At 40.4% G+C, this 23,297-nt stretch overlaps 1 protein-coding gene across 3 annotated transcripts in view; it reads left to right on the top strand.

The window, feature by feature from the left end:
- Window positions 1–23,297, top strand: part of A1CF (APOBEC1 complementation factor) — a 52,592-nt gene that overhangs the window by 11,447 nt on the left and 17,848 nt on the right. For 2 of the 3 annotated variants that reach the window (XM_039481017.1, XM_039481016.1), the window contains exons 2-6: window positions 814–957; window positions 4,516–4,650; window positions 6,521–6,651; window positions 8,292–8,530; window positions 16,699–16,863. In XM_039481017.1, the coding sequence (XP_039336951.1) occupies window positions 859–957; window positions 4,516–4,650; window positions 6,521–6,651; window positions 8,292–8,530; window positions 16,699–16,863 (769 nt within the window). In that variant the 5' untranslated portion in view covers window positions 814–858. Of the gene's footprint in view, window positions 1–813; window positions 958–4,515; window positions 4,651–5,080; window positions 5,157–6,520; window positions 6,652–8,291; window positions 8,531–16,698; window positions 16,864–23,297 lie in introns of those variants that run through there. The other variant, XM_039481018.1, reaches the window with a different exon arrangement.

Raw genomic sequence — 23,297 nt, 5'->3', positions numbered from 1 at the left:
TACGTTTGTCAGAATACACAATGACGTAATAGTTTTGGGCCCTGCACTATTCAGTATTGGACAACTACATTTTTGCAAGTCCTAACACTCAGCATTTCCAGACCTTCTTTGCATGTTCAAATACTATCTATATATATAAATCCAAACTTTTGGGCACACTTAAGCTTTGTCATTAAAAATTGTTCAGCCTGGAATTGTTACCTGAAATTTGGGATGCACAAATTTATAGGTCAGTGAAGCCACTTTTAAAAGTTGGTCCTTTACCAGTATGTGACCCAATTCAAAGTGGTTAAAAACTAAGCTTTACAGATATTTCAACCAAAAAAACCCTTGCTACATTGTAAAATAATTCTTAAAATTTGAGATGGCCCAGAGCTAAAATGCTGAATCCCTGCACTCTAAGCTTGTTCAAAATCTTAACTGGGGTACAGATCTGAAGTCCTCAGATGGTCCAGATCCCATAAACTGCTCTGCATGAGCTCTGTGCAGAGGCTCATTGGCTTTGATGTGGCTTGATGGTGATGTGACGATCCACCGACCCAAAGCAACTTAGAGCGTTGGGGCCCAAAATGCTATGTTTACACTCCTCAGTGATGGGTTGTTCAAAAGCTAGAGCTGGATCTAAAGTCTTGTCCCCTCTCTGCATAAATGTAAAGGGGGAGGTCACTTTCCTTTTTGTCCTGTTGTTTTTCTGACAAAGTTATCTCAACTTACTTATTTAGGGAGAATGAGTCATGTAAATATCCTCAGTAAAATGGACTTTCTCCTCCTAGAAAAATTAATTTACTTAATTTATCTTAAATTTGATTGCAGCGAGCACCCCTAATTAACCTGATTTTTTGCTGATAATCACTCACAATGGAATCAAATCAAAAATCGGGGGACGGATTGACCGGCACACAGAAAGAAGCTGCTCTCCGTGCTTTAATTCAGCGCACAGGATATAGTTTGATCCAGGTAAGAATGTGTAATCACATGCTTGAGTGCTATTTTTTGCATAGTATCTAATTTTAGCTTTAATTAAGTAGTTGTGTCAAGGGCTTGAGTGGTAAATATTTAACAAGGAAACTTTCCTTCTTTGTTGGTTCTCTCCTCTCTGTTGTGTATATCTGAAGGATGCTTTATTTTAATAAGTAGGACTGAATTCTTCCATTGATTTTTTTGTTACACTGTAGCCAGTCACGATAAGCCAACCAAAAACCTAGAGCTGAATGTCTCTGAATCTCAGGGAAGTTTTGGATTGCAATCTGAACTTCACAGCTGCACTTTATCTTTATAAGATACCAAAGCAAACCCACTATCGCAATGCCCACGCTGTGGGGACTAAAGTGGCATAGCTGAGGTGTTGTAGCTATACTGGCTTAACCCTATAGCCTACAGCAATTGAAAAGGTTTTTCCATCATCTTAGGAACACCCTTTCTGAAGCAATTGTAGTGAGGTCAACAGAAGCAGGCTTCCATCAGCCTAGTTGCATTTACACCAGGGGTTAGCTACAGCGCTCGGAAGTGTAGATTTTTCACAACCAAGAGCCTTGTAGCTATGTCAACCTGACTCAGAAACCCTTTGTACTTTAAAAGTGTTTAGATCCAGGTCTGAATTTGACATCCTGGGACCATTTTTAGTCTCTAAAGATTAAGTATTTCATTTATCTGACATAGGAGAGAGATTATTTATCAGCCTTAATAATCAGAGGTTTGTTTAAAGTCTGTTTGAGAAGATCTCAAAATCAGAGACATCTTTGTTTATTTTTACTAAATTTATAGCAGGCAGGGGAGCCCTTCAAAAGTCAAATTATCCATCTGTTTACTGAATTTTGGACTCTTCCTCAAAACAAATGTGGTCTCAACATATTTCATTTTCAAATGGAATAGAAAATTAGCAATACTATGAAATAGTCTGGTAAATTCTAAGGGAATATGAAAATGGTAATGAGAACGAGTTTTATAGAGTTTACTAAGGCTCAGATCCTGTCAGTTGTTAGAGACAGAAGTATGGTAAGCAGCACAGCAGCCCAAAGAGGCAGTTTGGGTCTAAAAGGAACCTGGAACTACCAAAACTACAGGGCAGACAATTAAAATAACAAAAAACAGTGTGTTTATATAGCATATACAGCTGTGTGCACACGCTATAGATAAGCAAGCATTTGGGTTTGCTGCATTTTAACATTGTTATCTACTATACTTTACACAAAGTGAGATAAAAATAACATACATCTGCTGTATTTATATTCTGCGTTAGTTTCTTTATCCCATCTTCTTTTCTCTTTCTTACTGTCATCTGTATTTTTCAACATTTGATTTACCTCCATTTTCAGTTACTTCATCTCTTCTTCCTCTGACACTTTTCTCTTTGCTTCCCAGGTTCTTTGTCCCTTTGTGCCATTTTCAGAGTTTATCCTATTTCTCCTTTCACCCATTCCTTTCCTCACATTCTCTGGGGTTTTATATCAAACTCATCACCACAGTATTCACGTAACTGGTCTCTCGGCTTGCCCCTTATCCCACCCTCACTCTCCCTACTGCCCACTCACTCAACTGCAAAAAAGGGAAGGGGACTTAGGAAAACCATTCTTCCTCCTTCCACCTACTCTGTGGAGAGCTGAGAATTGGCTTGGAATACTTTTTCCCTCTTTCAACACATGAGGTGAAGACCTTGCTGATTGAAATAGGTTTTTTCCCCTCTGCTCATCCCATTGACTTACAAATACATTAACACAATGATCTAATTAAAAGAGAAGGTTTTGTTTTTCCAGTACTTTGTTTTGCAGTGGCATGGTAAGTTTTCTAAAGCCTTTCTCATCTGAATCAACTTTGGGTCAGGGTTTTTTTCAAATTCCTTTTACTTAGCCTCTCTTGAATGGATCCTGCAGAATCCATAGGCATGCACTACATAGTAATCACAATTAAGAATGTGACAAAACTGAACAGATTTATCGCACCTTGGCTATACAAAATGAATCAATAGAAGTTCATACATCACTCAGCAGAATTACACCTTCAGGGACAGGAAATGGTGTTTAACGTTGCCAGCGTCAATGTTTTAAAATCTGATACTGCAGGAATTCACTCCTGAATGAAAGTACTGTTATGACTCTCCCATTATGATGAAAATGTTTACAGTAAGAATGATAATGGATAATTTACTACTACATCTGTCCAAGTGCTAATCCATAGACAATAGGCTGGAAGAGACTTCTTGGTCCCTCATCACTTATATTCCTAATTAGTTTCCCTTCACGCTCCTAATCAGTTTCACTTTGCTGTGCTTTCTCACTATGTAAGGAGCTTGAAACAGTTTCCATCTTTATTAAATAGTTTAGGGTTGGAATGACTTCAGAGGGCAAATGACTAGAGAATTAGGGCTTGTCTACACAGCAAGCCAGGGTGTGAATCTACTCTGCACCAGCTTGTCATGCAGCAACTCGTTGTGTGGACACTGCTGTAGCTTAGTAAAAGTTCCACCCTCTCCTCTTCCAAATACCTCCTGGAAACATAATTCTTCCAAGAGCAGATATGTAAGCTTGTCTCTTTGTTCTGTACAGTAAGAAGCACGCTGTTAACTACCAAAATCCAGTATAAATGTAATAATTACTAAATGTTTCTGAGCCGTAGGCAGATTGTTGAAAACATGTACTTTTGTTGAATGTGTTACTAGGTTAGAACCAAAACTAACATATGTTCTGCTGGGTGCACCTGTCATATCAGATTTAGAAAAGCTGGTGGACATTGATTTTTTAAGCCAACTCAAACATTTGAAAAAATGTTGCCCCAAATAACTGAAGTCAAAACACTCACCTCTCCAGTACTCTAACGTATGTTGTCTGTGACCCTCAGAGAAACTCTGTACAAACTGGTCATCTCTCAAATACATCAGGAAACTGCCATTAGCCACTGTATAAGGCACATAGGAGCTGATCTTGTTCTTACTGAAGTTGATGGGAGATTTTTTTATTGACTTCACTGGAGCTGGATTATGACACCTGGTTGCTTTCTGAAGCTCATAAAACACTAGTAAATTATAAACTTTGACTCTGTAAAGGGAGATTGATGCTAGGCAGGCAATGTTTTAGCCTATGGCAGGCTGGCATCTTGTCCAATACATCATGTTATATTAAACACTATAGCATCAGAAAGGTAGTATTTGACTAGGGTCTATCCACATAGTTCAACTTTAAGTAAACAAAGATAGGTAACATTTTAGCAAATATTGAGTGACTTCATTGGGCATTGGATCACGTCTTAATGAGGGAGAGTTGCACAGAGACATTGTTTCAGATGGCAAGAGCTGAAAAGAAGGATGTTACTGAATCAGGATTTTATGAAGGGACAGAGAAGATGCCAGTGTTAGATGAGCAGAGGCCAAGTGGGATGCAGGAGGTGGAGGCGGGAGGGATAGAAAGAAAGGCACTGTTATGCAGATAAGTCCACGGAGAGTTATAGAAACAAATAAGGCAATTATGAGAGATTTCTATTGATTCCATATATTTTAAAATGTGTTTCTTTTCTTTGATATAGGAAAATGGACAAAGAAAGTATGGAGGTCCACCACCTGGCTGGGATGCCCCACCACCAGAGAGGGGCTGTGAGATTTTCATTGGGAAATTACCCCGAGATCTTTTTGAAGATGAACTTATCCCATTATGTGAAAAAGTAATGTTTTATATTGACGAGAATGTTCTCCTCTTGTACCATATACGTGTTCCTGATAAAACTGTGTTCAGAAAGAAGGCTGCATTTTCAAAGGCCTGGAACATGAAATAACAAATGGAAAATTGAAATGCATATAATTCTAATACACAAACATTAGCAACTCTTATTGCGTGTGTGTATACGTTGCTAGGTGTATAACCCATCGTACTTCTGTGTTTGGGGAGGCTACTGTATAGTTTGCTCCTGTTACCTAAATCTGTTCTGAGTCTCACTTTCTATTACAGGGCTAAGCTGTATGCTTATACTTGTCTGGAGCTACGGAAATGTGGGGGTATAGAGCAGAAGCGCTGAGCAGAGGTGCTCTGACGCATGCTATCTGCACAGGGCTGATACAAGCAGAATGCCTCCGGGAGCACTGGGCAGAGAAAGCGTGCTATAGCATTCCTTCCACCTGATTTTGGGAGGAGCAGCATGCTCCTTCAATGACTCCTTCCAGATCCTAGCAGGTGTGTAGGGCCCTTAATGTGCCCCATCCTGTCTAATGACCCCAATTGGACCATGAAACACTACAGGTTATACCCAGCCTTCACCGATATGTACATGCAGCCACTGTAATTGTATGGTGTCAAGTATCAGAGGGGTAGCCGTGTTAGTCTGGATCTGTAAAAGCAGCAAAGAATCCTGTGGCACCTTATAGACTAACAGACGTTTTGCAGCATGAGCTTTCGTGGGTAAATACCCACTTCGTCGGATGCAAGTACTTGCATCTGACGAAGTGGGTATTCACCCACGAAAGCTCATGCTGCAAAACGTCTGGTAGTCTATAAGGTGCCACAGGATTCTTTGCTGCTTGTAATTGTATGTGTAACAGTCACGCACGTATTTTTTCACACACAAGAAGGGAGCAGTTTAAAAGCATGAAAGTAATACCAGCCACACAATCATTTGATTTACCTAAGTCACCACATAATTACATTATTGTAACACTTCTGCCTCCCCACCCACCGCCCTCATTTTTTTTTATCTCTACTCTTTGCTGCATGAGTTCCAACATTAGATTGTATGCTCCCTGAAGCAGGGACAACATAGGTGAAATCCTGGCTCCAGTGAAGTCAGTGGTAAAACTTGCATTGACTTCAGTGGGGTCAGGATTTCACGCCATGTCTTATTTTTTTGTAAGGTGCTTAGTACACCTTAGGTACTTGATAATAATGGTTATACCAGGGCATGCACATACCACATTCCCAAATATGGAAGCTCCCAAAAGTTTGTCCTCATCCTCCTGCAGCACTGCTGTCTTCACTGCCATCCTTAATTCTATATGGAAAGAGAAAAATCCCACCCAATGGTGGCACAGAAGAAAGTTTGGTCAAGTGAGGTGCACATATTGACTTTGAGAACAGGCTGATGTTGTGTGACTTTGGAGCTTCCAGTCCTTTTCTTTCATAGCACAGACTGAAATTAAATATTTAAAAACAAAGAGCAAATCAGTGCAAGCAATCATTACAGTGACAACTGCACAGTAAGGTTCCTGAGGCACACATTGAAACTCTGATACTGTGCTATCAGATGGTGTGAACAGAGGTCATTTACCTTGCTAAAGAGAGCTGAAGTGCTAACTCAGCCCTAACTGTCACTTAAACATATGTTGCCTTTATTTATTCTGACTTCATTCATGGGTCAGAAAACAGTTCTCAAGTAAAATAGGTTCTGGCTGATGGTCACATTGATGGAGATGTTCAAACAACTCTGAGGTGATATGCACACAAGACACGGTCAGGGAAATAACCAGCTTTGTGTAAATAGCTTCTGTGCTGTTGGTGAAAGTTTCCTTTCAGAATGGGTTATTGATTTTTCTTTTCATTTACAGATTGGTAAAATCTATGAAATGAGAATGATGATGGACTTCAATGGAAACAATAGGGGATATGCCTTTGTAACATTCTCTAATAAACAGGAGGCTAAGAATGCAATCAAGCAACTTAATAATTATGAAATTAGGTAAGCATGAGTGGTATGTTCACATAAAGTGGAAATGGTACATTACTCTGTTTTATTATACACTGTGTGTTTTTCCTGAGACTTACAAAAGGATTGTGTAGTTATCTAAACCTTAAAATCACACCATCCATTGTTCCCTTGTACAGTCAGTCAGTTTCTCATTGATGAAAATACACTTTTAATTAGTTAGCTGGAAATTTCCTGCTGAAGTGTTCAAAAATGGTTCAGACCTATATGTCTTTAGATCATTTCAAAAAATTTTATTTTGCCCTTTTTTGGTTTTTAAAAATTATAGATATCATAGAATGTCAGGGTTGGAAGGGACCTCAGGAAGTCATCTAGTCCAACCCGCTGCTCAAAGCAGGACCAATCTGCAGATCCCTAAATGGCCTCCTCAAGGATTGAATTCACAACCTTGGGTTTAGCAGCCCAATGCTAAAACCACTGCGCTATCCTTAATTAGCTTAAATTTTAAAACTGCCATTTCAAACTAAAAAAATCAAACTTTTCATTGATAAAGTGTGAAAATGAAATGTTGTAAGAATTTCAAAACTTTTTTTTGACATTTTTAGTTGAAACAATCTGTCCAAACCAACCCTCTCCTGCAAAGTTTCCATTTTGATAAATCTGAATTTTCTAACAAAAATGTGTTTTGTCAAAAAATTCTGGATCAGCTTTACTGACAACCCTCTTTTGGCTCCTGGGAAGGCAGGAGGAGCTGCTGACTAGCCCATCCTGAGCTCTGTGGAGAGTTGTGGACTGGGCAGGGAGCCTTCTTAAATTCATAGAGTATGAGTGGGGCATCATGCTAACGCCCAAGAGGGATTGCACTTGCTGATGTATTATTTAAGGCTGGCTAGGGATGGAATTTAGAGGCTGTCTAGGAAATGAAGAGCCTTTTAAGGCTGATGGGGAAGGAAGCTGTAACTCTCCAAAAGCCCTCCAGAGGGGCTGGGGAACAAGAGGAGGTAAAATGGGAATGAATGAAGGAGTCTTCATTCCCTGGGGCTCTGCATGGAGCCCAGAGAGAAGCAGGAAGCACCCAGAGAGAACAGGGATTAGCACTCCCTATGGCCTGGATCATGCAGGCTGGAGAACAGTGAGAGGTAGAGAGATGTTGTTTCCCCAGTTGTGCTGACCCACAGGCTGACTATGATTTCCCAGTTAGCTGACACATTGGTGAACATGATTTGTCCCGATCTACAGTGCCTGTAAATCACAGTCAGCATCATATTAGCTAAACACAATTCTTTACTGTTGTGCTCATCAATGGTACAGTTCTGGGGTAAAGACAAGTCTCACTGGCTGGTTGTGGAAATAAACACCTAGGAAGTTAAAGATTAACATTTATTTCTCCCAAAGTCTCAAATTATTTCCAAGCAATATATTCTCAAAACACTGATACCTGCCTGCAGCTCCAATTTCACCTTCAAATTTGTGCTGTGTGAACATTCAAAATCAATTCTGAATATATTCCTTTTTGTCTGGCAAAATTGCTGACTGAGTGTTGGATGGAGTACACTGCTCAAATGGATTGGTCTGATATGTTTTAAACTGTGTTTTTGGGGAAGATGAGACTTGCGATTTCTCAGAGAACTGAGCCAGATTCATTACAAACTGGAACTGTTGTTTGTATGCAGGAATGGACGACTCCTAGGGGTTTGTGCCAGTGTAGACAACTGCCGTTTGTTTGTAGGAGGAATCCCAAAAAACAAGAAGAGAGAAGAAATTTTAGCAGAGATGAGGAAAGTCACAGACGGGGTCATTGATGTCATTGTGTATCCCAGTGCAGCAGACAAAACAAAAAACCGGGGATTTGCTTTTGTGGAATACGAAAGTCATCGAGCAGCAGCAATGGCAAGAAGAAAACTGCTACCAGGTTTGTCTGCAGTGGTGGTCATGCAGCTTCTTTCACCAACAGCAAACAGTGACATTTTTTCAGCTTTCCTATTGCCTGCCTGCCCAGCTGCTGGAGAGGCATAAAGCCTAGCCACTGAACTTCTTCACTTCTCCCCAGCTCCAGGGCCAGCCAGGCAGAGAGACAGGATACTTAGCCTCTACAGCCCTGGAGTGGGGGAGAGGGGCTGAGTCTCCCTGCTGGCTGATTGTTCAGTCCCGGAACTTGGGGGAACACTGGGAGGCAGAGTCAGGGAGCTCAATCTTGGTAGCCCCCCGGAAAGCTTTGTCAATTGGAAAGAGCCTTCTAAGAGGGCAGCTGGGGAGCCATCATTTTGATCATGAGATTTCAGGGCAACATTTAAATTTTCCCGTGGAAAGTTTTGATTTTGAGAGAAGGGCATTTTCAATCAGAAAAATCATTCCAACAAAAATTTCCCAGCCAGTTCTACTGTAATGAAAAGCATAATGTGATCTTTGCCACCATCACATTGTTAACACTGCTGGTGTGTTACACCATTTCCCCCGTCCTAAGTATATCCCATCTATTTATATTGAAAGCTCTTAGTGGCAGGGACTGTCTACTACTCTGTGTTTTGTACAGTGCCTAGCACAATGGGACCATATTCTTGGATGGTCCCCAGGCACTACCATAACAAACAATCATCATTACAGCAAGCACTTATACAGCAGTTATCACTTCAGGTGTTCCACTGATTGGGACTGACCTCTCCCCAGCCACTGCCATCCTCTTTTGGGGCAGCGCTGGCAGCTTCCAGGCCTCCTGAAAGAGGGGAAGGTCTGTCTGCTGGACTTACAACTGCCAAGGCCCCAACTCAGTGTCTACGCCATCTTCCAATTGCAGAGTCTCCTGGACTGAATTTGTCCCTGTAAATTATTATTACACCTGAGTACTACTACTTTGCACCATTATAGTGCCTTTTATTTGTGCATTAAGTGACTTGCCCAAGACCAGATAAGTTATTTACTGAGCCAGGAATTTAACCCTGTATTCCTGTCTTAACTCCTGTCAAATTTCAGATGCATCAATTTGATGAAATTACCTTTATATAATACAAAGACACCCAACACATACACATGCATGTACTTTATTATATACATCAAAATCAGCTGCAAAAGACAATACTTTTGCAATTAATACAGGCCAAATTAACCTCCATTACACAGCAGATTGTTTAGTGGAATTCAGTGGAATTGGCCTGGCAGGCCATTTTCTTGGTTCAAAGAGATTTGCTAGGCTCCTTTCAGGAAAAATCATTTGCTCAATCTCTGCTGAAATTAGAAATAAATCTCTGATAAATCCATTTATCATTATTTGTACTGGTGCAAGCTAATATATTTGAAATAGTATAGCTGCTACAGATTTTGCAAGGATTTAAAGTTGCATTAAAGAAGAAAAATATTTTCTTCCCAGGATGGTGGAGGAGATGGCAAGTTTGCTGAATGTGGGAATATTTATGGGCCCTAATCCGGGAGGATGGGGACTCCCATTAACTACAGTTGGACTCAGTGGTACTCAGAACCTTGCAGGATTTGGAGAATACAATCTGAGGCCCTTATTCAGGAAAGTAGTTATGAACATAGTTAGGTTTAGAAATGTGCTTAAGCATTTTCCTGAACAGGGATGCTTTCCTAACTGGAGCCTAACGAAGAAATCTCTAATGAGGAATTGCATTTATGCCTAGACTTATATTACGCAGGAAAATCTTTGAATAAGAATTTACTAGCTGCTACATTTGAAGACATGAGCAAAATTTACTAGTATTTAGCCATGCAGTGATTTCCCTACACCCCTGAATTTTCCCAACACCCCCCCCCCCCAGTTTTGTGAGCTAGTTACATACCAATTTAGTGACTGTTTGGAAATCTGAATTTAAACTGAAACATTAATACACACTTTAAAAGCTTATACAGTGTATGATAAAATATGTGTATCTGAAAAAGTATAATAGATTTGAAAAGTATGATCATAGACTAGCTTCCTTGCTTCCTTATACAGCTGTTTTTTATGATGTCAGTGCATTCATTTCGGTGATGTTGGCCAACCTAATAATTTCAAATGATGATTTGTAAGCAAAGTCTAAATGAGCTCTCCCTGACAGCTAGTGATGAGCTGGGGGCTAAGGCTTCAGGGCCAGATTATATTTACATTCACACCTAATCTACCTAGGTATCCAGCAAACAGAGCTGTGTTGTCCAAGTGATAGTTTTTGGCTGGGGTTGGGTTACAAACCACTTGAATGTGGGGGGAAGGAAGGATGAAATGTTGTTCTTTATTGTATGAGTAAAGGGCAGTAGAACTGTACTTAGCCTGTGATGATTTGAAGGCATCAAGAGAGAGGGTGGGGACCTGTCCCTCTCCACTGTTTAAAGACAGAGCTGATTAGGCTCCATAGATAGTCTTTTGTTCTGTTAAGTGACCACTGCAGCTGAAATCACTGATAATCAGGTCTGGGGACAGTGTTCCTGTGGGTACAGTGTTTTTGTGTAAGAGACAGCCCAGACTGCACTAGCAGCGAGGTTCCCGCACTGAGGGCTCATCTGAAATCACTGAGAGCTGGTGGAACCTCAAGAGACCAACTCACAGAGGTCACAGTGGTAGATGACAGCAGAAGGTGACTGTGCAGGGCCATTGGCAACAGAGCGGTGGAGTGAATGGTGGCACAATGAACAGCCATGGCCACAGCAAACTGTGCCTTTTTGTCCCCCACCTGGAAGGTGTACTCACGTGAAAGCCCTTCTGAACTCTGAGTCTCCACTGACCAAGGGCAACACCGGTGAGTGGAGTGCGGTGGAGGGAAAAGTGAGGGGCACGTTAAATAAACATTTGTTTGTTGGACTATATTTTAGTCACTTTGCTCCAGAATGCTAGATTTGTGACTGGGAATGGAAACTTATATAAATATGTTTCCCAGTAGGCCAAGATTTTTAAAATGCAGTATTTGCCAAGGTTGTTATCTCATATTGTTGCTATCTTGGGAGGTCATTATGTTGGGGAGTTTCTGTACTAAACATTTTTATTATAATTAATTTTTACATAAGAATGGTCATACTGGGTCAGACCCATGGTCCATATAGCCCAGTACCCTGTCTTACAACAGTGGTCAAGGCCAGGTGCTTCAGAGGGAATGAATAGAACAGGGAATCATCAAGTGATCCATCCCCTGTTGCCCATTCCCAGCTTCTGGCAAACAGGCTAGGGACACTCAGAGCATGGCGCTGCATCCCTCTCATCCTGGCTAATAGCCACAGATGGACCTGTTCTCCAGGAATTTATCTAGTTCTTTTTAAAATCCTGTTATAGTTTTGGTCTTCACAGCATCCCCTGGCAAAGAGTTCCCTGGGTTGACTTTATATTGTGTGAAGAAATACTTCCTTTTGTTTTTTTTAAATCTGCTGCCTATTAATTTCATTGGGTGACTGCTAGGTCTTGTGTTATGTGAAGGATTAAATAAAATTTCCTTATTCACTTTCTTCGCACCAGTCAAGATTTTGTAGACCTCTATCATATCCCCATTAGTCATCTCTTTTCTAAGCTGAAAATTCCCAGTCACTTTAATCTCTCCTCCTGTTTCATACCCCTCATCATTTAAGTTGCCCATCTCTGTACCTTTTCCAATTCCAATATATATATTTTTAGTATGGGTGACCAGATCTACACACACTATTCAAGGTGTGCATGTACCATGGATTTATATAGAGGCAATATGATATTTTCTGTCTTATTATCTATCCCTTTCTTAATGATTCCCAACATTGTTTGCTTTTGTGACTGTTGCTGCACATGGAGTGGATGTTTTCAGAGAACTATCCACAATTACTCCAAGATCTCTTCCTTGAGTGTTAACAGCTAATTCAGATGCCATCATTTTGTATGTATAGTTGAGATTGCTTTCCAATGTGCATTACTTTGCATTTATCAACATTGAATTTAATTTGCCATTTTGTTGCCCAGTCACCCAGTTTTGTGAGATCCCTTTGTAGCTCTTCGCAGTCTGCCTGGGACTTAACTATCTTGAATAGTTTTGTATCATCTGCAAATTTTACCATCTCACTGTTTACCCATTTTTCCAGATGAATATGTTGAATAGGACTGGTCCCAGTACTGACCCCTCAAGGATACCACTATTTATCTCTCTCCATTCTGAAAAATTAATAATTTATTCCTACCCTTTGTTTCCCATCTTTTAACCAGTTACTGATCCATGAGAGGATCTTCCCTCTTACCCCATGATGGCTTACTTTTCAAAAGTCAATTTAAATTAAATACATTTTTTTAAATTATATATATTTTTAGAAATCTAGATCTTTTATGTGTTTTGGTGTAACTTGCATTTTCCTTATGTTAAATTTGCATTATCCTAACAAAACATTTACTTTATTCACTTTCTTCGCATCAGTCAAGATTTTATAGACCTTTAGCATATCCCCCCTTAGTCGTCTCTTTTCTAAGCTGAAAATTCCCAGTCATTTTAATTTCTTCTCCTGTTTCATACCCCTAATCATTTTAGTTGCCCATCTCTGTACTTTTTGCATTTCCAGTATGTCTTTTTTGGGATGGGGTAACCAGATCTGCACACAGTATTCAAGGTGTACATGTGCCATGGATTTATATAGAGGCAATATGATATTTTCTGTCTTATTATCTATCCCTTTCTTTAAAAAGCAAAGGTTTCAGAGTAGCAGCCATGTTAGTCTGTATTGCAAAAAGAACATAAGCTTTCGTGGGCTACATCCGATGAAGTGGACTGTAGCCCATGAAAGCTTATGCTCAAATAAATTTATTAGTCTCTAAGGTGCCACAAGTGCTTCTGTTCTTTTTAAAAAAGCAAACAGAATGTTGGGAATCACTGACTGCCGCTGCACACTGTGAGTGGAAGTTTTCAGAGAACTATCCACAATGACTGCAAGATCTTTCTTAAGCGTTAACAGCTAATTCAGACTCCTTCATTTTGTATGTATAGTTGAGATTGTTTTCCAATGTACATTACTTTGCATTTATCAACATTAAATTTCATCTGCCATTTTTGTTGCCCCGTCACCCAGTTTTATGAGATCCCTTTGTAATTCTTCGCAGTCTGCCTGGGACTTACCTATCTTGAATAGTTTTGTATCACCTGCAAATTTTGCCACCTCACTGTTTACCCATTTTTCAAGATCATTTATGAATATGTTGAACAGCACTGGTCCCAGTACCGACCCCTCAGGGATACCACTATTTATCTCTCCATTCTGAAAACTGATCATTTATTCCTACCCTTTGTTTCCCATCTTTTAACCAGTTACTGATCCATGAGAGGACTTTCCTCCTACCCCATGATGGCTTACTTTTCAAAAGTCAATTTAAATACTTTTTTTTAAAATGTATATTTTTTTAGAAATCTAGACCTGTTATGTGTTTTGGTGTAACTTGCATTATTCTTATGTTAAATTTGCATAATCGTAACAAAACATTTACTTTATTCATATATTTTTTTATATATCTCATTGGTCCTGACACCCCCCCCCTGTAAATTCGAACACCCCCCCCCAATTTCAATTCCTGGGGAAACCACTGTAGCCATGAGATTTGATTAATTTCTAAGAAGGCTTGTACAGGTTTTACTAAGGGGGTAATATAAATAATTGGCCTACAGAACTCTAGTACTTGTGATAATGATCACGGTGAAAAGAACCCAACTTGACTGTCAGTCCCCAAGATAAGTTTACAGAACTGGCCTTTAGGAGAACAGCTTCCATAACACACATATCATGTGAAAGTCACCATGCATTATTAATAATCAATATTAGATCTTCAAATTGTGTGCAATGAAAGTCAGAAAAGAGAACAAGATCTTGGTACCATCACTATTACAACATATCTAGTGTTACAAAAGTTCCATGTTTATACGGAACTCTACATATGAGCAGAAGTGTGGAATAGTGACAAAAGCATGGAGATGAGGTGAAGAGTTCAAGATTCTCTAAACAGCTCTGACTCTCACTGTGCGACTTTGGCCAAATCCTACTCCTTCAGTTTTTCCATTTGCCAGGTAGGAATAATACTTCACAGAGGTGCTGTGAGTGTCAAATAATTGTAAAATGCTCTCGGATCTTCCTCCGAAGTATGGTGCTAGATAGCCATTTTTGTTTATTCTATATTCACCTTGGCATGTGAGCATAATTTAAGATCATATGCCGCTGGCCAAATTAATATCATTCAAAGCTTTTTAAATAAATTATACTGTGACATCACCACATGATGCAGTGAGCAAAGGCTTAAGATATGTTTTGCTTTAAGGTATATTTAAGTTCTCATTAAAAAGTAAAGCTTCCACTGTTCTGTGAATATACAGAACTCAGGGAGTTGCAGAGCAAGCTACATCATACTATGAGCCTAACCGCTGCTTGAGTGACTATTTCTAGGGTAGTTCAGGGAAAGAGGTGAAGGTGGTCAAAAACAGGAACACAATTTTTGAAAAAAAAAAAAAAAACGTTGTCTCTTCTCTTCCCTCCCTTCACCCCACCCCCCCAATGCAATTTTTTATCGAGTCCTAGTATGAGGGAAATTTGGTGTCCAAGCTTATGCCTTGAAGAGACTACTAGCAAAACCAGCCTGTTATTTCTACTGATGATTTGAATATGATCACTGAGACCTGGACCAAAGCAATACATGTTACATAGCTAGCTGATAGCCTATCAAATGACTACTTTTAGTCATTACCAGTTCAAGCCAAGTTTAGGCTAGCACTGAAAAGATATAGAGCTCAAGTTAGTCAAATTCACTTCAGATTTATTTCAAACAGAGTGAATCTTGTTTTGAAAGGAAACATTTTTGTTTTAGTAAATGTTCCAAGTTTTTCAACAAAAATAAGTTTTCAAATTCCTTCCCTCCTTATTTTCTTCCCCTTTCCTCCCTTTTCCCACTGGAACAAGAGGGAGAGTCCCTAAAATTTGTTTCCATTTTGACAAATGTAGAAAAAAAAAATCATAGAAAGACAAGATAAGGGAAGCACTGCACTGATAACCTCCATTGTTAGGCTGGATAGAAATGCATCATCTGGAGAAAACTTGTTTGCTGAACTCATTAAAATTGCCAATGAAAAAGCACTGAGTCTATCACAACATCTATGATATTATTGGGTGAATCCAGGACAAGGCTGGGCAGGAAATAAGGTCCTGAGATTTTTGTGGCTGAGCTAAGCTTCAATTACTGTTGGACGAGGAGTAATTCCCTACAAGATGTGCAGGAATGGAAGGAAAGCTGGTCGAAGCAGTTACTGTTGCCATCTGTAGGAGACAAGAGGTGCCTCTGCAAAAGGCTGTTTGCCAGTGCTCATTAGCATGATTTGCACAACCTCAAGACCAGCTCTGTGGCTGCATGCAAAGCTATGCCAACATTCGTGATGAATTTAAAAGCAGTGTATTAATTAACCAAATGTAAATTATTACTATGGACATGAGATTCATGATGCTATCATAGGACTGATTTTTATCCATCTAATTTTTTCCCTTTTTTTTCCCCTTTAGAGCTCCCCAAATCAGTTACAATTTCTCCTTGAGGGACTCATTCAATACACTAAGTCAATGAGATTTCTTTCCCCCACATAAGGCCCTTCTTGTAATCATTTATTACCTTTCATTCCCCTATCTTCGCTATTTCCATTGAAGCACTATTCTATAGGGATCAAACTACTGCACACAAATCAAATTTCTGAGAACTTAAGTCTTACTTAAACTCATTAGAATCACAGTGTTTGTCATACTGTAGTCTGTGGAGTCCCTTCCAATCAGCTGCAGAAAGAAACCGTTTGAAACTAAACAGTGGAGGGAAGGGATTTTTGGAAGAGAAGCGGGTTCATTAAGCGATCTTTCTGAGTGGTTCATAGAATGAAAATGTTTGAGGACCATACCATATTTTCTCTCCTTGTTGGATGCTGCATATCTGCAGTGTTAGAAGAATAAAACCTGGACATCTGACTATCTGTTTTTGGATACACATGGTATATGTGCCTCTGTTTGAGCATTAAATTTTAGACCTTCTGTATAATCAGTCCATTCTACTACCACAGCATAATTTTATACAAAATATCAATATGCCTAGAAACCAACTGAACAATGGTACTTTCAATTATTTATTATTTTTTGCAGGAAGAATACAGTTATGGGGACATCCTATTGCTGTAGACTGGGCAGAACCAGAAGTTGAAGTTGATGAAGATACAATGTCATCTGTTAAAATCCTCTATGTGCGAAACCTTATGCTATCAACCACAGAAGAAACAATTGAAAAAGAATTCAACAATATTAAACCAGGTAGGAAATGACATAAAGTAGGTTTTTAGCTGTTGAGGGTTTAAAGCCCATTAAATTGGTAGATATTGTTCAGTTATAGTAAACTAACAGTAGTTGCTCTGTTTCTCTAAAATATTAAATTGGTGGAACACCAACATAAAGGATAACATAGCTGTTCTTTCTCCTGTAAAACATTCAAGTGCTGAAACAATTTTCACCCAGTTTAAGTTCCTAAAACAGCCACTGCTGGAATTAGATCATACAGTAAGCTGCTTGTTTTCTAATTGACAGCACAACTGACATTTTCAGGGCGGTTTGGCAAGTCAGATAGCTCTGAGGCAGTCAAAAATGGTATATGAAAAGTCCTAAGGATTCTACGTTAGTAAAAATTACTTTTGTTGTGACATGTTTTTGTATATATGCTTTCCAGTAACTTGATTTCTACAGAAAGGTTATTTTGATTTTTTTAAACAGCAGCTTTGTTTCGGGGGGTAGGTTTTACCTCCAAGGAGAACAAGACTATGTAAGTGGGATAGACTCTTTTCACTATTCTTCTTCTTATATGGAAAAGGATAATGTTCAAAAGAGAGTGATTCAGGATGGCTGTTTCACTCCTGCCCACAATGATTGGCTGACTTTTGAAAATTCCATACTTTTTTAAGGTGGTTTTATATAATGAACATTGACATGAAACTTGCACATTGAAGAATCACAAAGCACTTGGATTTTTTAAACCATATTTAACTGACCAGGACATGCAGGTGAATGAAGACAGGCACAGGGAGGGATTTAAGTGGCAGACCACAAGGTTATTAACACTGGGGAGGGGGCTGTATGCTCCTCCTTCTCCATCTCTCAATACCAGGCATCTGAGTGGGTTCAGTGTGGGATTACAGGCTCCCACCATATATTCCATAACTCAGGATAGACTCTCCTCAGCCTACGCATAGTACTCATCTCACTCTTCTGAATCCTCTCACCTTCCCCACTCCCAGCAGAGTGGGACAGAGGGTACTAAAAGAATACCTCAGTCTGTGAATACTTCAGTCCCCTCTTGTCCCAAAGGCATAAGGTACAACAGCAAAATCCCAGTGAATTACCTATAACTGCTGGCCCTTTTGGCTTTTTAACCACACTGGATTCCAGTTGCAACATTCCTTCAAATGACTAATAATTTCTACATTCTACTGCTATTTAAACCAAAATGTGCTCCCATGATGCTTCAAGGAAGGCAAAAAACCCTGCAGGCATCTGCCAATTTTGCCCCAAAGGGAAAACTTCCTTCCTGATCCCAAAACAGGCAATTGGTCAGGCCCTCAACACACAAAAAACACTGCTTCTATATTACAACTACAAAGAGGGAGAGTGGGGCAGCTAAGCAGCAGCTTTTTTGAGCTAGATACTCCAAAAAAAACCCAGGCCATTTTTAAAATAATAAAGGTTTACAGGGGTGAGGGGCCACTCAGTTCTCATCTTGCTTTGGCTGGCCAATGGGAGACAGGGGGAAACCCGCCCCTGCATTCCCAGGCATGTATTCCCACCCCACTCCCAGCTGCCTACCACACTACAGATCCATCATGTTTCCCACCAAGTGAGATGGGTGGGTGGCTCTGGATTTAATTCACCTATGTTCTACATTCTAGAACTTGTATCGAATTCAACTCCTGAAAATGTATAAGCTTAATTCCCCATCATAGAAATGAATAACATACAGAAACTTACATAAAAATACAAACCAATATTTATCCTTATGGCTTCTATTACAGCCAACTATGAGTATGTAGGGTGGGATTTTCAAAAGTGTCTACAAGTTGAGCACAAGTTCCATTAATTTTCAATGGGAGTTTTGCTCCTAAATCATTCAGAAGCTTTTGAAAATCCAACTCTATATAATGAAGAGCGTTTTGGCACTCCAAGAAATACAATAATCTCTGCACTACTTTCTTGTGCTCAGCATCAGGAAATCATTCATGATTTAACTCACTTCTATTAACTTTCTCCTTAAAGTTTAAAGATGTATTGCAGAGCATCTTAACTCTTCTGCTTTGTCTCTGGCTCCATAAATTTCTCTTTTTCACATTAAGCTGCAGCTGAAAGATCTATTAGAAATTCCTATATGAGTCATTCCTGTCTTTTTAATCCCTCAGTATAATACTTTTAGCAAACATGAAGTTGATAGATAAATCATTTTACTTTCAGCTTCTTCCCCCTATTATTAATCTCAATTTGCTCCAGAACATTTAACCTATTAGGACTCCCTAAAAAACATGTTTATAGTTACCTCAAGTGTCTATAAAACTCCATCATTTTTCACTTAAACCAAATTTGCTCAAAGGAAATGGATTCCAAAACAGTTTATGGAAGCTTTTAAATTGCATTTGCTTTAATTTCTGCAGTTTTATCATTTTTCTCACCACAGATTTTGATCCTGTGCAGGGATGAAAACTGGAAATTTCTTTCTTTCCCTCTTTTTTATTAATAATATTTATTTTCATTATTTTAAATGGATTACAAATCTGGAACAACTCATTTTTTAGGATGTTGCAATTTTAAAAAACTGTGTATATAGTAGCTAAATATGACCTTTGGGCACAGGGCTGCCCAGAGGATTCAGGGGGCCTGGGGCAAAGCAATTTCAGGGCCCCTTCTATAAAAAAAAGTTGCAATACTATAGAATACTATATTCTTGTGGGGACCTGGGGCAAATTGCCCCACTTCCCCCCCCCCCCCCTCCGGGCAGCCCTGTTTGGGGAAATAAGCACAGCTCTAGGGTTATAATGAAATTATAATCAGAAATGTCAGCAAAAGTCTGAAATTATTTTTCCCTTCCCCTGAGCCTCTTGCACTGGACATAATGCTGTATTGCAACACCTTGTTACTGAAATGTACATTTGACCCAGTGATCCTATACCTGGAAAGCATTTTGACAGTCATACAGCATCCAGTAACAAATTGTTCAGTTTAGAGGAGTTAAAATCTAGAGCTGCCACTATGGATCAGATTCCAAAGAGTATCTCAAACCCACATTTCCCCTTAACTTTGGTGGTAATGTTGTGAACGATCCAAGGGCAAAATAAAGCATGAAGACTATTATATTTTATAAAGCTGCAGTGCCAAATTCAATGTTTGCTTTTGGGTTGTCTTGTGCCATTCGAATAGCACAAAGAGTCTAGAGCACTCTGGACAATTAGGGCAACAGCACCTAGAATGAAAGGCCCATTACTGAATTTAACTTTTCAAATTTGTGCACACAGTCCTAAGCCTGGATAAAAGATTTTTGTTCCCCAGAGTGCACTAATATCTGACATGGAAGCCAAAGAACAGTTTCTCTGTAAATGTGGGCACACAAGACAGGAATGCATATTATGTAGTAGTCCCTTCTGCCTGTCTGCTCCATTCTGGTGAAGGAATTAATGGTAATAAGCCAAAATTCTGCTCAAGAAATCCCAGGCAAGGGGTTAAATTTATGATTCTGGGGAGCAAGACGTCAATTGGCTCCCATTTCTGGCTGGCTGGCAAATGGGCAGCAAAGTGCTCGGATATATTTCCCCTTTCATTCGAAAGCTGTACATCACCTTGCAGATCCCATCAAGTTTCAAGTGATGTTAGAAAAGCTCCAGCTACATACCCAAAAGCAAGCCACTCTGCCTAACCCTTACCCTCCATACAGGTATCATTTTAGAAAAGTCAACCTGAGTGTCATTTTGAAGTAGTGCACCCAGCATTCAGCATTCGAAGCAGGAAAAACCATAAGATTAAGATCTGGTCTACTCTAGGAAATCAAGTCAGCTTAACTGCATCAGGCCGGGTTTGAAAAGTCCACACCTCTGAGCCATATAGTTAATCCAAGCTAAGTCACTGTGTAGACACTGCTAGGCTGCCAGAAGAATCCTTCCCAGGTAGTGTCTACACTGAAGTGGTACAGCAGTACAGTGCAGTGGTGCAGCTGTGCTACTGTAGCATTTTAAGTGTAGACAAGCTCTAACTTAGCATTCGCGTACCACCTTTTTTTTCCAGGATCTGTATCTATGATAGTAGATGTCTCAGTAGTAGTAGAGGATGGACATGTACTTCCACCAAGTGTGTTTTGATACAGCTAAATGCAAATTTATACATCTAGGAACAAAGAATTTAGGCCACACTTATCCACAGGGGCGGCTCTAGAAAATAGGCTGCCCCAGGCAGCGCGGTGTGCTGCGCCGCCCTTCCTCGGTCCCGCGGCGGGTCCCCTCTTCCCGCGGCTCCGGTTGAGCTCCCACGGCAGGTCCACCGGAGCCCCGGGACGAGCGGACCTGCCGCAGGCATGACTGCGGGAGCTCCACCGGAGCCGCGGGAACAGCGGACCTCCCGCGGGCACGGCTGCGGACGGTTCGCGGGTCCGGCGGCTCCGCTTGACCTGCCGCAGTCATGCCTGCGGCAGGTCCGGTCGTCCGCGGCTGAGGTGGACCTCCGGCAGGCATGACTGCGGCAGGTCCACCAGCCCAGCCTGCCGCCCCCTAGATTTGGCCGCCCTAGGCAACAGCTTGGTTTGCTGGTGCCTAGAGCCGCCCCTGCTTATCCAGTGCAGGATTCTATCCTGGGAAGCAATGACTCTGAGAAAGATTTGGGGGTCATCGGTAACATCAGCTGAATGTGAGCTCCCAATATGATGCTGTAGCCAAAAGAGCTAATGTGATCCTGGGATGCATAAACACAGGAACATTGAGTAGAAGCAAAGAGATTATTTTTACCTCTGTATTTTGCTGTAGGAATTATTATGGGGAAGTGGAATCTATGAATTTACAACAGTTGAGAATTCGGCCCAATTTTGACTACAGCACAATGCAGTCCATTCTTTATCTGCCTGACCATACCAGACAGAAAAAGAAAAGTTTATTTTAGAGAGACTTGGACAACTTGAGTTAGATATTTTGGGTGCAAAGCTTTCCAAAGAGTATGAGGAAATTGGCATATAGTCCTGATCTGTCCCATGACCATCTTTCCTTTGGCATACCCATTTTTTGTTCCCATGCCAGCAGGTGCTTATTGTGCATGTTTACTGCCAGCTCTGCTCCTCATGCTAAGTCAGAATCACAATGCAGGTTCTCTCATGGAAGTTCTAGCTCTCATTAAAGTTTTCCTCAGAGGCAGTCCAAATTGCACTTGTTTGCATAAATGTACCTTACAACAGACCCAGCAAGACCTGTTGTATTGATCAAAAAATCCTACATTTTCACTGAAAATCTATCAATGGATGCATATTCAATACACCATCAGTTATAAACTATTGGATTTAGAGTAACACTTCTCTCTCTGACCCTTGTTCCCCCCAGTCCTGCTGTCTGGCTGATGTGTGTATATTCATGTGTTCTGCAAAATTGTTTTGCAATCAGAAGGTAGAACAAATATTCAGAAATCAGGACTGCCTTGCATTCTTCAGGACAGATGACAAACCTGTTTGTTGACTTTATAATGGGTGCTGACACACACATCACCTCTCATGTAGCCAGTGGGGAAACAGGAAAAGGCTCTAATACAAAGTGAGAAAGAGGCAAATTATTGTAAAAGGAAACTAGTGCTTCTAAACTTGCTGGCTGTGCTGAGGCTGCATGGATGTAAAAGTCAGAACAAGCTGCAAGAAATAAACAAAACCAAAGTGAATTTGTATCACACTTGCCTAGAAGAAATCTGAATCCATCATGCAAGCATATGACTCCAAATGACATTTTAAGCAAACAGAATGTGAATGTTATGGAATCTGACATAATTCAAGAATATATTGCATAACCAGCTGACAGTTGCATTCAGCCATTGTAGTGAAGACTATCAGACATAAAAATTCCAGAATTGAAATGCACTTGAATATACTTTCTCACTATAATTTTTCATATATCTGGTTCTAGAATACTCAAGAGCTTCACTTAAAAGCTAAGATCATGATTCTATTGCAAGCTGTAAAGGTTGTTGCTCTATTTCCATTTACTGCACATGGTTTCCTTCTCAGCCTTGATTTTTACCAAGTCTGATCTAGCTGAATTCATACATCTGAAAATAGGCCTGCAAGGGTAGCTTTGACTTGTTAGTTAAAAAAGGGTTGCTCTTACTTTAGTGTGTTAATATCACATATATTTAGGTTTACTTTTTCTGTTAAATTAACTGTACTTTTCAGTACCCATAAATGAAAAAGTATGAGAGGGGTAGCTGTGTTAGTCTGGATCTGTAAAAAGCAACAGAGTCCTGTGGCACCTTATAGACAGGGCCGGCTCCAGACCCCAGCACGCCAAGCGCGCGCTTGGGGCGGCATTTTGCCGGCAGGGCGGCAGACGGCTCCGGCGGACCTTCCGCAGTCACGCCTGCGGAAGCTCCACCGGAGCCGCGGGACCAGCGGACCCTCCGCAGGCACGTCTGCAAGAGGTCCCCCGGAGCCGCGGGACTGGCGACCGGCAGCACGCCCCCTGCGGCATGCCGCCCTGCTT

The sequence above is a fragment of the Mauremys reevesii genome, linkage group 7 (assembly GCF_016161935.1).
Source record: "Mauremys reevesii isolate NIE-2019 linkage group 7, ASM1616193v1, whole genome shotgun sequence".
NCBI lineage: Eukaryota > Metazoa > Chordata > Testudines > Geoemydidae > Mauremys > Mauremys reevesii.
The sequence above is the reverse complement of the archived record's forward strand: the minus strand, read 5'-3'. Positions and strand labels throughout refer to the sequence as shown.